At 42.0% G+C, this 14,458-nt stretch overlaps 1 protein-coding gene across 3 annotated transcripts in view; it reads left to right on the top strand.

The window, feature by feature from the left end:
- Positions 1 to 1,237: 1,237 nt before the first annotated feature.
- GDA (guanine deaminase) overlaps positions 1,238 to 14,458 on the top strand; it is a 93,523-nt gene continuing 80,302 nt past the window's right edge. Inside the window, exon 1 of one of the 3 annotated variants that reach the window (XM_070480352.1) lies at positions 1,238 to 1,601. In XM_070480352.1, the coding sequence (XP_070336453.1) occupies positions 1,479 to 1,601 (123 nt within the window). In that variant the 5' untranslated portion in view covers positions 1,238 to 1,478. The remainder of the gene's footprint in view (positions 1,602 to 14,458) is intronic. The other 2 variants (XM_070480351.1, XM_020878637.2) reach the window with 2 other exon arrangements.

The following is a 14,458-nucleotide window of genomic DNA, read 5'->3' as shown; positions in this document are numbered from 1 at the left end:
CCAGTATTCTTGCCTGGGAAATCCCCTGGAGAGAGGAGGCTGGTGGGTTACAGTCCATGGGCTGGCGAAAGAGTCAGACATGACTTAGTGACTATGAGGAGCCAGTCAGTATCCACAGGAGGCATTAGGGGCAGAAGGATCCACATGTGCAAATGTCCTGAGTGGAAACAAGTTGTTCTTCCTGAAGGAACTTAGGAGAGGACTTTGTGCACATGCTGTAGGGGAGGACTGCTGACCTAGTCTCAGTCTTAGCAACCACCCAGTCCAAGTTCCATTTTCACAAACAAGGATGATAAGGATGCTGAGGCCCACTTGCATGGAGCATAAACTCTTGATTCCTAATTCAGCACTCTTTACAATAAGCCATGCCACGCTGCCATTTCTAATAGCTTGGCTTGCATACTTAATTTTCTCCCCCTGTACAACTGGAAGTAAATCAAAGAGATTCATTTATTTTAGGTATGAGAAAAATTGGAGTTGTTTGTGGGCAGACACAAGGGCCACAACATTGGCCTCAGGTGAAGAAAAGAACTCTGGGGTCAAGATTAACCTCCAGTGGTGGGACCCCAGCAATTCTGTAGGACGTGCTTCCAGAACATCAGGTTAAGACAAATTCTGCAGCCCATGGAAATGAAAATGAAACTGGTTGGTAAGGTGAAAGAAAAGTGAAAGTTGTGTCTGACTCTTTGTGACCCCATGGACTGTAGCCCACCAGGTTCCTCTGTCCATGGAATTCTTCAGGCAGGAATACTGGAAGGGGTAGCCATTTCCTTCTCCAAGGGATCTTCCCAACCCAGGATTGAACCCAGGTCTCCAGCACTGTAGGCAGATTCTTTACCATTTGAGCCACCAGGGAAGCCTAGGAATACTGGAGTGGGTAGCCATTCCCTTCTCTAGATAGGCAGCCGTCACAGACCTGTCACCCTGGCACTGAACTAGTGCCAGGTAAGACCTTGTGGTTGAAAAAATCCAGAGTTGAGCCACAAATAGCTAAGAGTTTAAAGGGCAAAGAAAGCAGGTAGATGTAACTCTGGGTGTGCCAATTAAAGAAAGGCGGAGGAGAAAGCAGATGCAGTGATCAATTAAAGTTACAGGGCTGGAATCCTGACTCCTCCAGCTCCTCCCTTCATCTCCCGCCCTCTGCATGGGCGACAGCCACCAAGGGTTAAAAGAATCGCGACGTGAGCGGTGATTTTGGAAACTCAAAGAGTTAATGTATCAAAAACTAAAGCAGAGGAGGAGAGAAAGACTGGAGCCAACTAACGGGAGACAAATCCTATTGGCATCGAGGAGGCAGGAAGCCAGCCCCTGGGCGCGGCCTGCAGGGGGCAGGCGATCGCGCGGGGAAGCGGGGGCAGGACGAGGCCGGAGCGGGTGCCGGCTCGGCAGCTGCCCGCAGCCACAGGGAGTCGTCGCCGCGCGTTCGGCCGGCGCGCCCGCCTCCGCCCACGAACTCCGCGCTGCGCTCCACCGCTCACATGTGTGCTGCCCGGATGCCGCCCCTGGCGCACATCTTCCGAGGGACGTTCGTCCACTCCACCTGGACCTGCCCCATGGAGGTGCTGCGGGATCACCTCCTTGGTGTGAGCGACAGTGGCAAAGTAAGCGGGTGCGGGGTCTGGCGCACCCCGACGGGCGGGCGGACAGGTGCGAGGAATCTCGCCCGGTGAGCCGCGGACCCCGGAGTTAGCTCGGCGTGGAGTTGAACTTAAGGGTTTGTCTCTTTCCGGGAGAGCCCAGGCGCTGGGTTCGTGGGCTGGACTGGAAATAAAGTGTTCCCAGGTGCTGGGAGATGTAGGGTACGATTGGTTCCACAGCCGTGCAGGCTTCTGTGGAAGGGGGAGCGAGGCTGTACCCTCTCAAATCTTGAGATCATTAATAAACTAGCACCTCGCTTCATTCATTCTCAGGCTCCTGGCATAGTGCCTAGCACCGCCTAGGCTCTCCGTAAATTTGATTGAATTTATTGTGAACGAAATAATAGAAGGGTCATTTGATCAGTGTTGTTGAGCCCTTTCAGTGCATTTGAATAAGAACTGATTTCATTCACCTGATTATTCAGCAAACAACATATTGATACTAATGATCCAGACTAGACAACTTGTAATACTAGAAAGGATAGTCCGAGAGAAATTTACCGCCTCACCGCCCCCTCCCCCCACCCCCAGCCATTTGCATCAAAACAAGCAGTTCCATTTTAAGGTTCAAAATGTCTTCTATGAGTGTATCTTTTGCACTTCTGTTTCCAAAAATCAGGATTTCTACAAAGACGTAGGTAACTTGAGTGTTCCATACATACCAGTGTTAACTGTATAGGCAGTGGCCTGGCAAGTTTCAGAGGAAGCCATTCCGTTTTTAGGAGAAAAATTAAAGATAGATGGGATATTTTTGAGCTTTTCCCCAACTACCGGTTTAGTTAGCAAAAGTACACGTATTTGTGACTTGTCAGCTTGAAGATGCTATTCCTGACTAAAGATGCTTCCTAGTCAGTGACAGTTTTGAATCATGACTTTTACATTTGGGGATAACTAAACCCTGTTTTCTTATGGTGCTTAAAAATCTATACTCTGTATATTCAGGGAGCCTGCTGTTGTGTTTCCAAGGTGATGAGACTCAGAGCTCCTCCAACTGGGAAGACTCCAGTAAAGCCCGTGGCTAATGAATTGTTGCCTTGGGTACTTGACCCTCAGGCTTCAGGGACCCCTTAGGCTTGGGGCAAGTCCCCAGAAGCAAAGGAAGAGAGACTGCTAAACTAAGGAAAGATGAGAGGTATTTGCTTAATCACAAGAAGCTGTTCAACAATTAGGTTTCTTTATTTCTACATTTCCATTTCCAAAATTTGAAATGGTAGGATAGCAGGTGAGAGAATTGGCTAGTGGATTGCCTTTAATCAGTGGTAAGGAGGAAGAAAAGGAAGTAATTTATCTAAAAAATTTACCTTTCCTGGGGGTTGTACAGAAGAATAAAAGAGTGTCCTGAACATGCAATTAGTAGTTGAGTCAGGGAGTCTATTTGTAACTAAGGAGCATACTGAAGTTATAAATTTAGAAAAATGCCATTCCCCCACAAGATAAAATTAGCTAGGAATTGCATACAAAGGTAAGTTAATCAAGTGGATTAGATTTACAGTATAAAATGCACTAATCAATCAATTGGTAACTGTTTATCCCTCTCCTCTAGGTGCAAGTAGTTGATTCCTGATTGTAAAGCGTGGACTTGTCACGTATACATTAAGACTTGATTTCCCTGAGTTTGAAAGTGGGACTGCCTGGTCTTTAGAGTTGCTGGGATAAATATATTATTCATTAAAATGTTTTCAAGGTTCTTATAGACAATTATATCCCCACAAAGTAAATAAATATGCAGAATCATCTTGATCTTTGCATTTTCACTGAGCACCCAAAGCTGTTTCCAAACCTTGGGATGAATCAGAAACATCTGGGGTGTTTGTTAAAATGCCATTTCCTGGGTATCATCTTCCAGAGAATCTGAATCTGTAGATCTGGAGTAAGTCCTTGGAAGTGGCAGTCACAAAAGTCCCAGGAGATTCGGGCGTGGGTAGTAGATGGGTTGCATGTTGGGTAACCTCAGCGTATAGGTTGTGTGATGGAACTAGTTGTGGGCGGTCTTGGGTGCTCAGTTCTTCATTTCAAGCCCTGGGCTTGTGTAGCATCTCAGAGAGGGGGGACATGATTTCCTCTGTCTTCCTTCTCCCTTCTCCACCTAATCTTTCATTTTATTAACATCATTTAGGCCCAGAGAATGATAATGACTGGCTACTTTTAATTCATCAATTAAAACTCATTCAAAATAAAGTTAATTTTTAAAAAATTCTCTAGTCAACAATTTAGTATTGGGCATTTTGAATTGAGTTAGTTTTTCTACTTAAGTAGCATGTAGCATTTTGAAAGAGAAACTCCAGCATGTGTAATTCATTTGCAGATAGGTAATTGTGAGACACTGTGTGCTCACATATTACTAAATTGTTTAATTCTTCCCACTGGGTCAGGTTGACTTTAAAGATAGGTAAAAGATGTCTTGGGTCTTTAAAGCACATTTACCTGAAAGCAAGAGCAAGGAAGAGAATTGTTTTGAAGGTAGTATCTTGGGGTAGCAGGAGCAAATCCTATGAAGACCTGAGTTCAAGTCAGGCCTCTACCACCTACCTGCTCAAAGCCCATGGGTGAGACATTTAAACCTCTCTGAGCCCCAGTTTCTGCATTTGTAGAATGAGATTTACTTTTGCTAAATATTAAATGAGATAATGTATGAAAATGCCTGTCACTTATTGGATACTCAACACATACCATGTTCATTTTGTCCTCTTACTTCCCTCCGCGCCTAGCAAATCCTTAACCTCTTGCTCACTGTAGTGTTTTTGCACATCTCCACATGGTGGTATTCATGCAGGTGAATGGGTGGCGAAGGAAGCTCGGCCCAAGGTGAATTGTATGGGGTGTGGGAGGTCACTGGACCTCTGGTGTGCAGCCTCACTGCTCATGCCACTGACCCTCTGGGAAGAAAGATCTAAAGAGCATTTGCTGCCATGTTTCTTACTACATTACTTCCAGTATCTCTTTTATTCTTCAATGTGATTGTTTCCTCTTAAAGTTGGGAAAGTTGAGACTTGAGAAGTCATGCATCCAGAAACGGGTTTTGAATTAACATGACCAAAGCCCACATTCTCCTTACTAGAGTGGCCCACCTCTCTGAGGCACAGTCACTGACCTCAGAGAACATGTGCTGTTGGCAAGGAAGCTTATTGTACTTATTGTAAACGTGGACTGCTTCCTGAGCGAAAGACTGGGCTCACTACTGGAAATACACTGATGAATGAAATATGCAAACTCTGCCCTGCCCTTGTATGACTGATCATTTAGTGATTAACAAAATCTGCTATGACCTGTCAGAACTCGTGCTAATCTGAAGGTGGGGTTATCTAAGATCATGGCATCAGGTCCCATCACTTCATGGCAAATAGATGGGGAAACAGTGGAGACAGTGGCTGACTTTATTTTTCTGGGCTCCAAAATCACTGCAGATGGTGATTGCAGCCATGAAATTAAAAGACGCTTACTCCTTGGAAGGAAAGTTATGACCAACTTAGAATATTAAAAAGCAGAGACATTACTTTGTCCACAAAGGTCCATCTAGTCAAGGCTATGGTTTTTCCAGTGGTCATGTATGGATGTGAGAGTTGGACTATAAAGAAAGCTGAGTGCCAAAGAATTGATGCTTTTGAACTGTGGTGTTGGAGAAGACTCTTGAGAGTCCCTTGGACAGCAAGGAGATCCAACCAGTCCATCCTAAAGGAGATCAGTCCTGGGTGTTCATTGGAAGGACTGATGCTGAAGCTGAAACTCCAATACTTTGACCACCTGATGTGAAGAGCTGACTCATTTGAAAATACCCTGATGCTGGGAAAGATTGAAGGCGGGAGGAGAAGGGGACAACAGAGGATGAGATGGTTGGATGGCATCACCGACTTGATGGACATGGGTTTGGGTGAACTCTGGGAGTTGGTGACGGACAGGGAGACCTGGCGTGCTGTGGTTCATGGGGTCTCAAAGAGTTGGACACGACTGAGTGACTGAACTGAACTGCATTATATGCTATGTGTTTAATATTCTTAAAAACTGGATCCTATGGCCCGTGATGAAGTCACAAACAACACATTCCAACCACAGTTCACATTTTATTTCAGGATTTACCATTTAAGGTCAAGTTCTCTGTGTCGGCAAGGTAAACAGAGAAACTGTTAGTGACTTGTTGAGTGGGATACAGCTAGGAAGGAATGGAGCTGGGATTTGAATCTAGATCTATTTCTTCTCTAATATTTATTATTTCTCTGGATTTGATTTTAAATACCCTGGTTATCATTTCAGCCATTTGAGTACTTAATTCTCTCAGCTAGCCTCCTTCCTTTCTGAGCTTTGAACTCTAGAGAGCAAAACTGTGACTCATTTTGTAACCCAGTCCAGAATCTCCTGCTGTGCTCCTGTTAGTTTTCTCCTGATTCCTTCTCTGTTGGAACTGTGCCGCCTCTTTCTTGGTCTTTTCCTTCATCTTTGTTTGCTCTGTTCTTGTCATTAAAACATTCTTCAATTCTCAGTACCCATAAAATCAAAATCCGAAAGTACTCCCAATCCACAGCCTTTCCACAACCAAAACTTCCCGAAACAACGCAAAACTGGTGCTTCTTAATCTAAGGAAGGAGATACTTGTGTTTTACAAAAGAGTTGATGAGATGTTTTTTTGTAGGCCAACAGAGATGGATTCAAAATGAACCTCAGATTCTTTTTATAATAATTTTCTTTAACTAGTTCATCCATTAACCTCTCACCTTTTCCACAATTGTTTCAATGTCCACATACGCATTTTTCATCAGATCTCAAAAGAGTCAGTGACTTCTGAATGTCAAAAAAACCCTCTAGATTCTCTAATCTTGCACCTCAAAAAGGATCATTTCACCTTTTCAACATCTCTGTCTAGGCTTTATTTAAATGATTAATTTAATGATTTATTTTTATTTATTATTATTCAATGATTAATATACCTACCCATTTGGGTCCAAATAATGTTACTTTGGCCCTCATTTCTCAAATTTTAAGGGAACCTTAAAATGAGCCCTAAAACACAGTCATTGGAAAGTCCAATATCAGTAACTTGAAGCCTTTTTCTTTCTGTAACCCTGCAAGGATTCTTGGAGACTTTTATGATCCAAGCATTCATTCCCTCCCCGATATTGATTCAGTGTTTATTCTAATTTCCCAGGTGCTGTTCTTGTTCAGGGTCTATAGCTGTGAATAAGACAAAGCTGCTGCCCTTTTAGAACTTTACTACAGTTTTGAAAAGCGATATTCCAGACATCTCGTTTTTATTTTATTTTTTTTTCATTTATTTTTATTAGTTGGAGGCTAATTACTTTACAATATTGTAGTGGTTTTTGTCATACATTGACATGAATCAGCCATGGATTTACATGTATTCCCCATCCCGATCCCCCCTCCCACCTCCCCCTCGACCCGATCCCTCTGGGTCTTCCCAGTGCACCAGGTCCGAGCACTTGTCTCATGCATCCAACCTGGGCTGGTGATCTGTTTCACCCTAGATAATATACATGTTTTGATGCTGTTCTCTTGAAACATCCCCCCCTTGCCTTCTCCCACAGAGTCCAAAATTCTGTTCTATACATCTGTGTCTCTTTTTCTGTTTTGCATATAGGTGCATATAGCATCTTTCTAAATTCCATATATATGTGTTAGTATACTGTAATGGTCTTTATCTTTTTGGCTTACTTCACTCTGTATAATGGGCTCCAGTTTCATCCATCTCATTAGAACTGATTCAAATGAATTCTTTTTAATGGCTGAGTAATATTCCATGGTGTGTATGTACCACAGCTTCCTTATCCATTCGTCTGCTGATGGGCATCTAGGTTGCTTCCATGTCCTGGCTATGATAAACAGTGCTGCGATGAACATTGGGGTGCACGTAGACATCTCATTTTTAAATGAGGGTAGTCCCTTGTCTCTATATCCATGGTGGCCATGGCTTCCCTTTGTGACCACATGATGCTATATTTGGCTTCTGATTCCAGACATCTGTCTGTTATTACTGTTCTGTCCTGGCTGGGAAAGGCTTTCCCTAAGGTCAGCTCAGTGGAAACTCCACACGCATGAGCTCTGTTTGTTCTAGAACAACTCATGCAGATTGCTGTGGTCACACTGGCTTTCATATTTAGGTTCCCCTCTAGAGAGGAGAACAATGTGTCATTCTTTTCTGGTGTATCCCAGGCACTAAGGAAACAAAATACAAGGTAAATTTTCAGCTTTACAATAATAACTAAAAATTTTTTTATTTATTTACTTTAATTGGAGGCTAATTACTTTATAATATTGTGGTGGTTTTTATGATACTTTTAAAATGAGTTCCATGGTATATTTAAATTATGATTTAAAAAGTTTGATCCATTAAATGTAAGTAGCACATTTCTTATATTAAGCAGTTTTGCACTAAAATATTATGGCCCCCCCAATGTGAAGAGCCAACTCATTGAAAAAGACCTTGATGCTGAGAAAGATTGAAAGCAAAAGGAGAAAGGGGTGACAGAGGATTAGATGGTTGGATGGCATCACTGACTCAGTGGACATGAGTTTGAGCAAACTCCAGGGGACAGGGAAGGACAGGGAAGCTTGGATGCAGTTCATGGGGTCACAAGGAGCTGGACATGACTTAGTGACTGAAAAACAGCAACATGAATAAAAAGGAAATAAATTTTGTAAGTCATCTTCTTTAATGCATTGGGCTTCTAGCCCATGATGCTGGGTTGTAAACTCGTAGACAGGAGGTACACTGATGGTGTTAATGCTCATGTTAGAAAGTAAAAAGTGAAAGTGTTAGTTGCTTAGTGGTGTCTGACTCTTTGCAACCCCTGGACTGTAGCCTGCCAGGCTCCTCTGCCCATGGAATTCTCCAGGCAAGAATATTGAAGTGAGTAGCCATTCCCTTCTCCAGGGGATCTTCCTGACCCAGGGATAGAACCCGGGTCACTTGCATTGCAGGTGGATTCTTTATGGTCTGACCCACCAGGGGAGCCCCACTATAATAACACTGGACATTTATTAGACACTTGTTGTATTCTAGGTTCTGTGCTCAGTGTTTTACAAAGCATAATTTTCCTGATTACCGTATGAAATGAAACCGTTACCGATTCCTGGTTAGGTTCTTTCGTTACCTGGTTTTTATTTTCATCAATAAAGAGAAATTTCTTTTTTTAGCCGCAAACGGAAACTTTATTCATTGGCCAAAGAATGGAAAAGGAGGAACTCATGCTCTAAAAGCACCGCTCCCCATCACAGGCAAGAAGAGCTTTCTACAGCAAAAGGCCAAAGAGGTTATGGGGTACAGGGACCTTTTATCATCCCACCTGGTGGAAATAGGTGGCACTTTTCCAGAAAGCAGCTCATGCCTCTTTTCAGCCCTTGTGTGCTCCTTCAGTGTCTGGTCAGAAGTGGGTCTAACTAGTATGGTGCAGGCAGGCAGAGATCTTATTGCTGTGAGGTGGTAATAAGCTGTAGAGGGACTTTTGTCACAATTTTTAAATTCAGCTAGCTTATGCCATTGCTAGCTGATTAATTAATTAATGCCATTAATTTCTTGTCATTAAGCCCTCCTGTTCTAATTATGTAAAAACTAGAAGATACAGTCAGTTTTTGGTTTTCTCGAGTTTGCTATGGGGCCTCCCAGGCGGTTCAGTGGTAAAGAATCTGCCTGCAATGCAGGAGACACAGGTTCGATCCCTGGGTGGGGCAGATTCCCTGGAAAAGGAAATGGCAAACTACCTCCAGTATTCTTACCTGGAAAATCCCATGGACAGAGGAGCCTGGAGGGCTGCAGTCCATGGGGTTGCAAAGAGTTGGGTACAACTTAGCAACTAAAATAACAACAAGGGGATTTACCAGCAGTGGTGGACTTTTTGCATGTGTGTGTGATCAGTTGTGTCCACCTCTCTGTGACCCCATGGACTATAGTCCGTCAGGCTCTTCTGTCCATGGAATTCTCCAGGCAAGAATACTGGAATGGGTAGCCATTTCCTACTCCAGAGGATCTTTCTTGCCTAAGACAGGTACACTTTTGCTTTACAGAGACAGCTTAGATACAGATTAAGGACCCTTGACATGCTTGCCTGGGTGACAAAACTTTTCCTTATTTTATTGACAGGGAAGCTGAGACTCAGAGTGTTAATCCTAACTCTGAAATAAACATCTAATTACTGAACATTGTGGAGGAGGACATGGCAACCCACTCTAGTATTCTTGCCTGGAGAATTCCATGGACAGAGAAATCTGGCAGGCTACAGTCTATGGGGTTGCAGAGAGTCAGACACAACTGAGTTACTAACAAAACATACGGTACATTGGATGACTTTGCTGTCCTAAAGCCACTGTGTAGCCCTTTGTTTTCAGATAGTCAAATGGCAAAATTATAGGAGCCTTCTGTACTTAAATTGTTAATACAAGTTTAATTTCTAAGATTAAAGGTGAAGACAGATTCTTCCCTTCTGATACATTTTTAAAGATTGAATAGTAGGGAATTCCCTAGCAGTTAGGATTTACAACTTGACTGCCAAGGGCTGGAGGCCTGGTTGGGGAACTAAGATCTCATGTTGTGTGGTGTGGCAAAAATAAAAAAGATTGAGCAATAACTGTTGATCATCTCCCCCAAAGTCCCCAGGACATTGTTTCCTACCTTCTAAAAAGCCTCACCCTTCTCCTTTATGAAAGCATTGTTTCATTGTCTTTATTACACTAACTCATTGACGGTAAAGGATAAATTAAATTTAGTTATACTCCTCATTGAGATCTGTCTTTCAAAATCTTTTGACTGTTGAAGTTGGTGCCTCTGCTTGTGACATGCTGACTTGTTTTTTATGAATTAGTTATTCATTGTTACCTGAAACCATTTCATAATAAGTACACTTCATGTTTTCTCATCGTGATTCTGCTCAGGTTGGCACCACCATGAGACCTGCTTATATAGGCACAATGCTTTTTCTCTTCTCAGGCTGTTATTGGGTTTTAAAAAATTATTTTGACAGAATGAACTTTCCTTAGTAACCTCCACTTGAAAGCTCAACTATATTGATCTCAATTTGTCAACCAGCTATTGATAACGTGAATTACAAAAAAAACTTTGAAGGCTAAACAATTATAAGGTAATTCTAATTTAAAGTGAGTCCTTTTAGACTTAATACTGATATGTATAGGAATTTTAAGAACCCAAGATTTCCCAGTAGTAAAATTTAAATGGACTGAAAAAGTATATCATATAATCATACAGCACCCTCCACTCACCCACACCCTTGTATTCATGCACACAAAACACATTTCTGGAAGGCAATATTAAAATTAAAAACCAAAATAACATTTACTTTGGTAGAGTAGGAGTGGAGAGTTGGAGATGTGAAGCAGAATTTTCATTGTCCACGTTATAACTTTCTGTATTATAAGTTTGCTGTGTTTTTTGTTTTACTTTTTATAACTTTCCATAAAATTTACCATTTGAAGTGTACAGTTTAGTGTCATTTATTACATTCACAGTGTTGTACAACCATCACCACTGTCTAGTTCTGAAATATGTTCATCACTCTAAAGGGAAACCCATTAACTGTGAAGCAGTCACTCTGTAGTCCTCCTGCTCTTTTATGAAAGTGAAGTTGCTCGGTTGTGTCCAACTCTTTGTGACCCCATAGACTGTAACCTACCAGACTCCTCTGTCCATGGAATTTTCCAGACAAGAGTCCTGGAGTGGGTTGCCATTTTCTTCTCCCAGGGATCTTTCCAAACCAGGGATCGAATCCAGGTCTCCCGCACTGTAGGCAGACACTTTACCATCTGAGCCACCAGGGAAGCCTAGCAACCGCTAGCTTGCTTTCTATTTCTATAAACTTGCCTATTCTGGATATTTTATATAGATGGACACATATAATATGTGACCTTGTGCCTGGCTGTTTTCACTTAGTTTATTGTTTTCAGGGTTCACTCATATTACATGTGAACACATGTGTCAGAACATCATTCATTTTCATGGCTGAGTAACAATCCATTGTATAGATACAGTATATTATGTTTATTGCTTCATTAGTTGATGGACATTTGAATAGTTTTCAACTTTTACCTATTGTCAACAGTGCTACCATGAACATTCATGTGGAAATTTATATATATATATATAAATATATATATATATAAACGTTCAGTTCAGTCACTCAGTCGTGTCTGACTCTTTGAGACCCCATGAATCGCAGCACACCAGGCCTCCCTGTCCATCACCAACTCCCGGAGTCTACCCAAACCCATGTCCATTGAGTTGGTGAAGCCATCCAACCATCTCACCCTCTGTCATCCCCTTCTCCTCCCGCCCTCAATCTTTTGCAGCATCAGGGTCTTTTCCAGTGAATCAGCTCTTCGAATCAGGTGGCTAAAGTATTGGAATTTCAGCTTCAACATCATTCCTTCCAATGTACGCCTAGGATGGACTGGTTGGACCTCCTTACAGTCCAAGGGACTCTCAAGAGGCTTCTCCAGCACCACAGTTAAAAAGCATCAATTCTTCGGTGCTCAGCTTTCTTTATAGTCCAACTTTCACATCCATACATGACTACTGGAAAAACCATAGCCTTGACTAGATGGACCTTTGTTGGCAAAGTAATGTCTCTGCTTTTTAATATGCTGTCTAGGTTGGTCATAAATTTTTTCCCAAGGAGTAAGCGTCTTTTAATTTCATGGCTGCAATCACCATCTGCAGTGATTTTGGAGCCCCGAAAAATAAAGTCAGCCACTCTTTGCACTGTTTCCTCATCTATTTGCCATGAAGTGATGGGACCAGATGCCATGATCTTAGTTTTCTGAATGTTGAGTTTTAAGCCAGCCTTTTCACTCTCCTCTTTCACTTTCATCAAGAGGCTCTTTAGTTCTTCTTCACTCTCTGCCATAAGGGTGGTGTCATCTGCATATCTGAGGTTATTGATATTTCTCCTCACAATCTTGATTCCAGCTTGTGCTTCTTCCAGCCCAGCATTTCTCATAATGTACTCTGCATATAAGTTAAATAAGCAGAGACAATATACAGCCTTGACGTACTTCTTTTCCTATTTGGAACCAGTCTGTTGTTTTATGTCCAGTTCTAACTGTCGCTTCCTGACCTGCATACATATATATGTATAATTTATTTATCTGGCTGTGCCAGGTCTTGGTTGTGGCATGCTGGATCTTCAGTCTTCATTGCAGCTTCAATCTTCGGGATCATTAGTTGTGACATGTGGGATAATTTTCTTTTTAGTTGCAGCATGAGAACTCTTGTTGTGATATGTGGGGTCTAGTTCCCTAACCAGAGATCGAACCCCAGGCCCACTGCATTGGGAGCTTGGAGTCTTAGCCACTGGACCACCAGAGAAGTCCTGGCTCGTGTGCAAGTTTTTAAAACCAGTTTATTGTTCAAAATCATTTTATGGTTCCACATTGCTTAACTGTGGGATAGAACTAGGCCTGGCCTTGCTGACTGATTGACCCACCTTTCATATTCATTATGCCTTTGTGTCTTTGTTTATATTTCTTCCTCATCTTCTAACTGCTGGTTGAATATACCTTTGGAAACTAATTTAAATGTTACTTCCTCAATGAGGGTATTGCCAACATTGCTCCCACCCTTCTGTTTGCAGGAGGCTCCTTTGTGCCTCAGTTTCTGCTTGGCACCTCTTTGTGGCTCTTACTTTATTTTGTGAGTCTCAACCTTAAAGATAGGGGCCATGACTTGATCACTTTTATATTCATGACTCCTAGCAGCACATAGTAGGCACTCAGATGAATATTTGTTAGATAAACAGTGCTTGGATTTATTTTTTTTTAACTGCAGGATAACCAGGTTGGAAAAGTTCACTTTAAGATCAGCAAAATGTACAGCCAGCTAAAAATATCTTCCAAATAATTGTTTGAATAAGAACTCTGGGTTTTTCTAATTTGGATGCTTAATACAATGTATTTGGCCACTGGGAGCTATAATTAGTTTCATGTCCTAGTGAGTAATTAAAAACCCTGAAGAGCAGATTCTAATTGGAACTGAGACCTCATAAAGTTCTCAAATGCCTTTAACTTGGACTATGTTAAGGATCTGGAATAATGTAGATTACATAGGCCTGCTTACTCCCTTTGGTTTTATATTATGGTTTGTTCTTCATAAAATCGTAATTTACTTGAAACATGGCTTGTAAATTGCCACTTATAATTTTCATTCCTGGAACATGGTAGAGCCTCCATAAACAAGAGCTGTTATTATCCATCTCCTGCCCCTCATAGTACTAGATGCTTTAGCCCAAAATCAGCATTCAATAAATGCTTCTGAGTAAAAGAATGCATAGAATGGGCTGTTATACTCTGTACATTATTCCTTTTGATGTCCAGATATTCCTGGCTGTGTTGACAGGAAATAGTTAATCAATCTTCTCAGCTGGTTGTAGTCAATATGTGTGAAGGTGTAACAGAAGAAGTAGCATTGTTAATGCCTTCCAATACTGGGGCAGATTTATTACTTTGTGCTCTTTGACCTGGAAGTTGTTTCCCTCTTCCCCTGTGGAAGGTGGTCTTAAATAAGCCCTGTTTTTTTTTTTGAAGTGCAAAACACATGGAGAAGCCTTTCCAGGTCCCTGGGACATGACCCTCCAGTTCCAGCAGGTAGACTCACTAGCCCTGTGGAGCTACGTGCACTTGGAGCTTGTAACAACTGACAATGGCTGATGAAGAGCAAAGACTTAGGGGGGTTTAGGATAAAATGGTGAGCAAAGGGAATGCTGATACAGCCTTATTTTTACTCAGAGTCAATAATGAAATGAGCATGGATAAGTATATGACCTCTACAAAGGAAAAAGGCAGAGTGATATGAAGGTGTGAAGCAAGAGGAC

This window comes from Odocoileus virginianus, chromosome 18 (genome assembly GCF_023699985.2).
Source record: "Odocoileus virginianus isolate 20LAN1187 ecotype Illinois chromosome 18, Ovbor_1.2, whole genome shotgun sequence".
NCBI classification, from domain to species: Eukaryota; Metazoa; Chordata; class Mammalia; order Artiodactyla; family Cervidae; genus Odocoileus; species Odocoileus virginianus.
The sequence above is the reverse complement of the archived record's forward strand: the minus strand, read 5'-3'. Positions and strand labels throughout refer to the sequence as shown.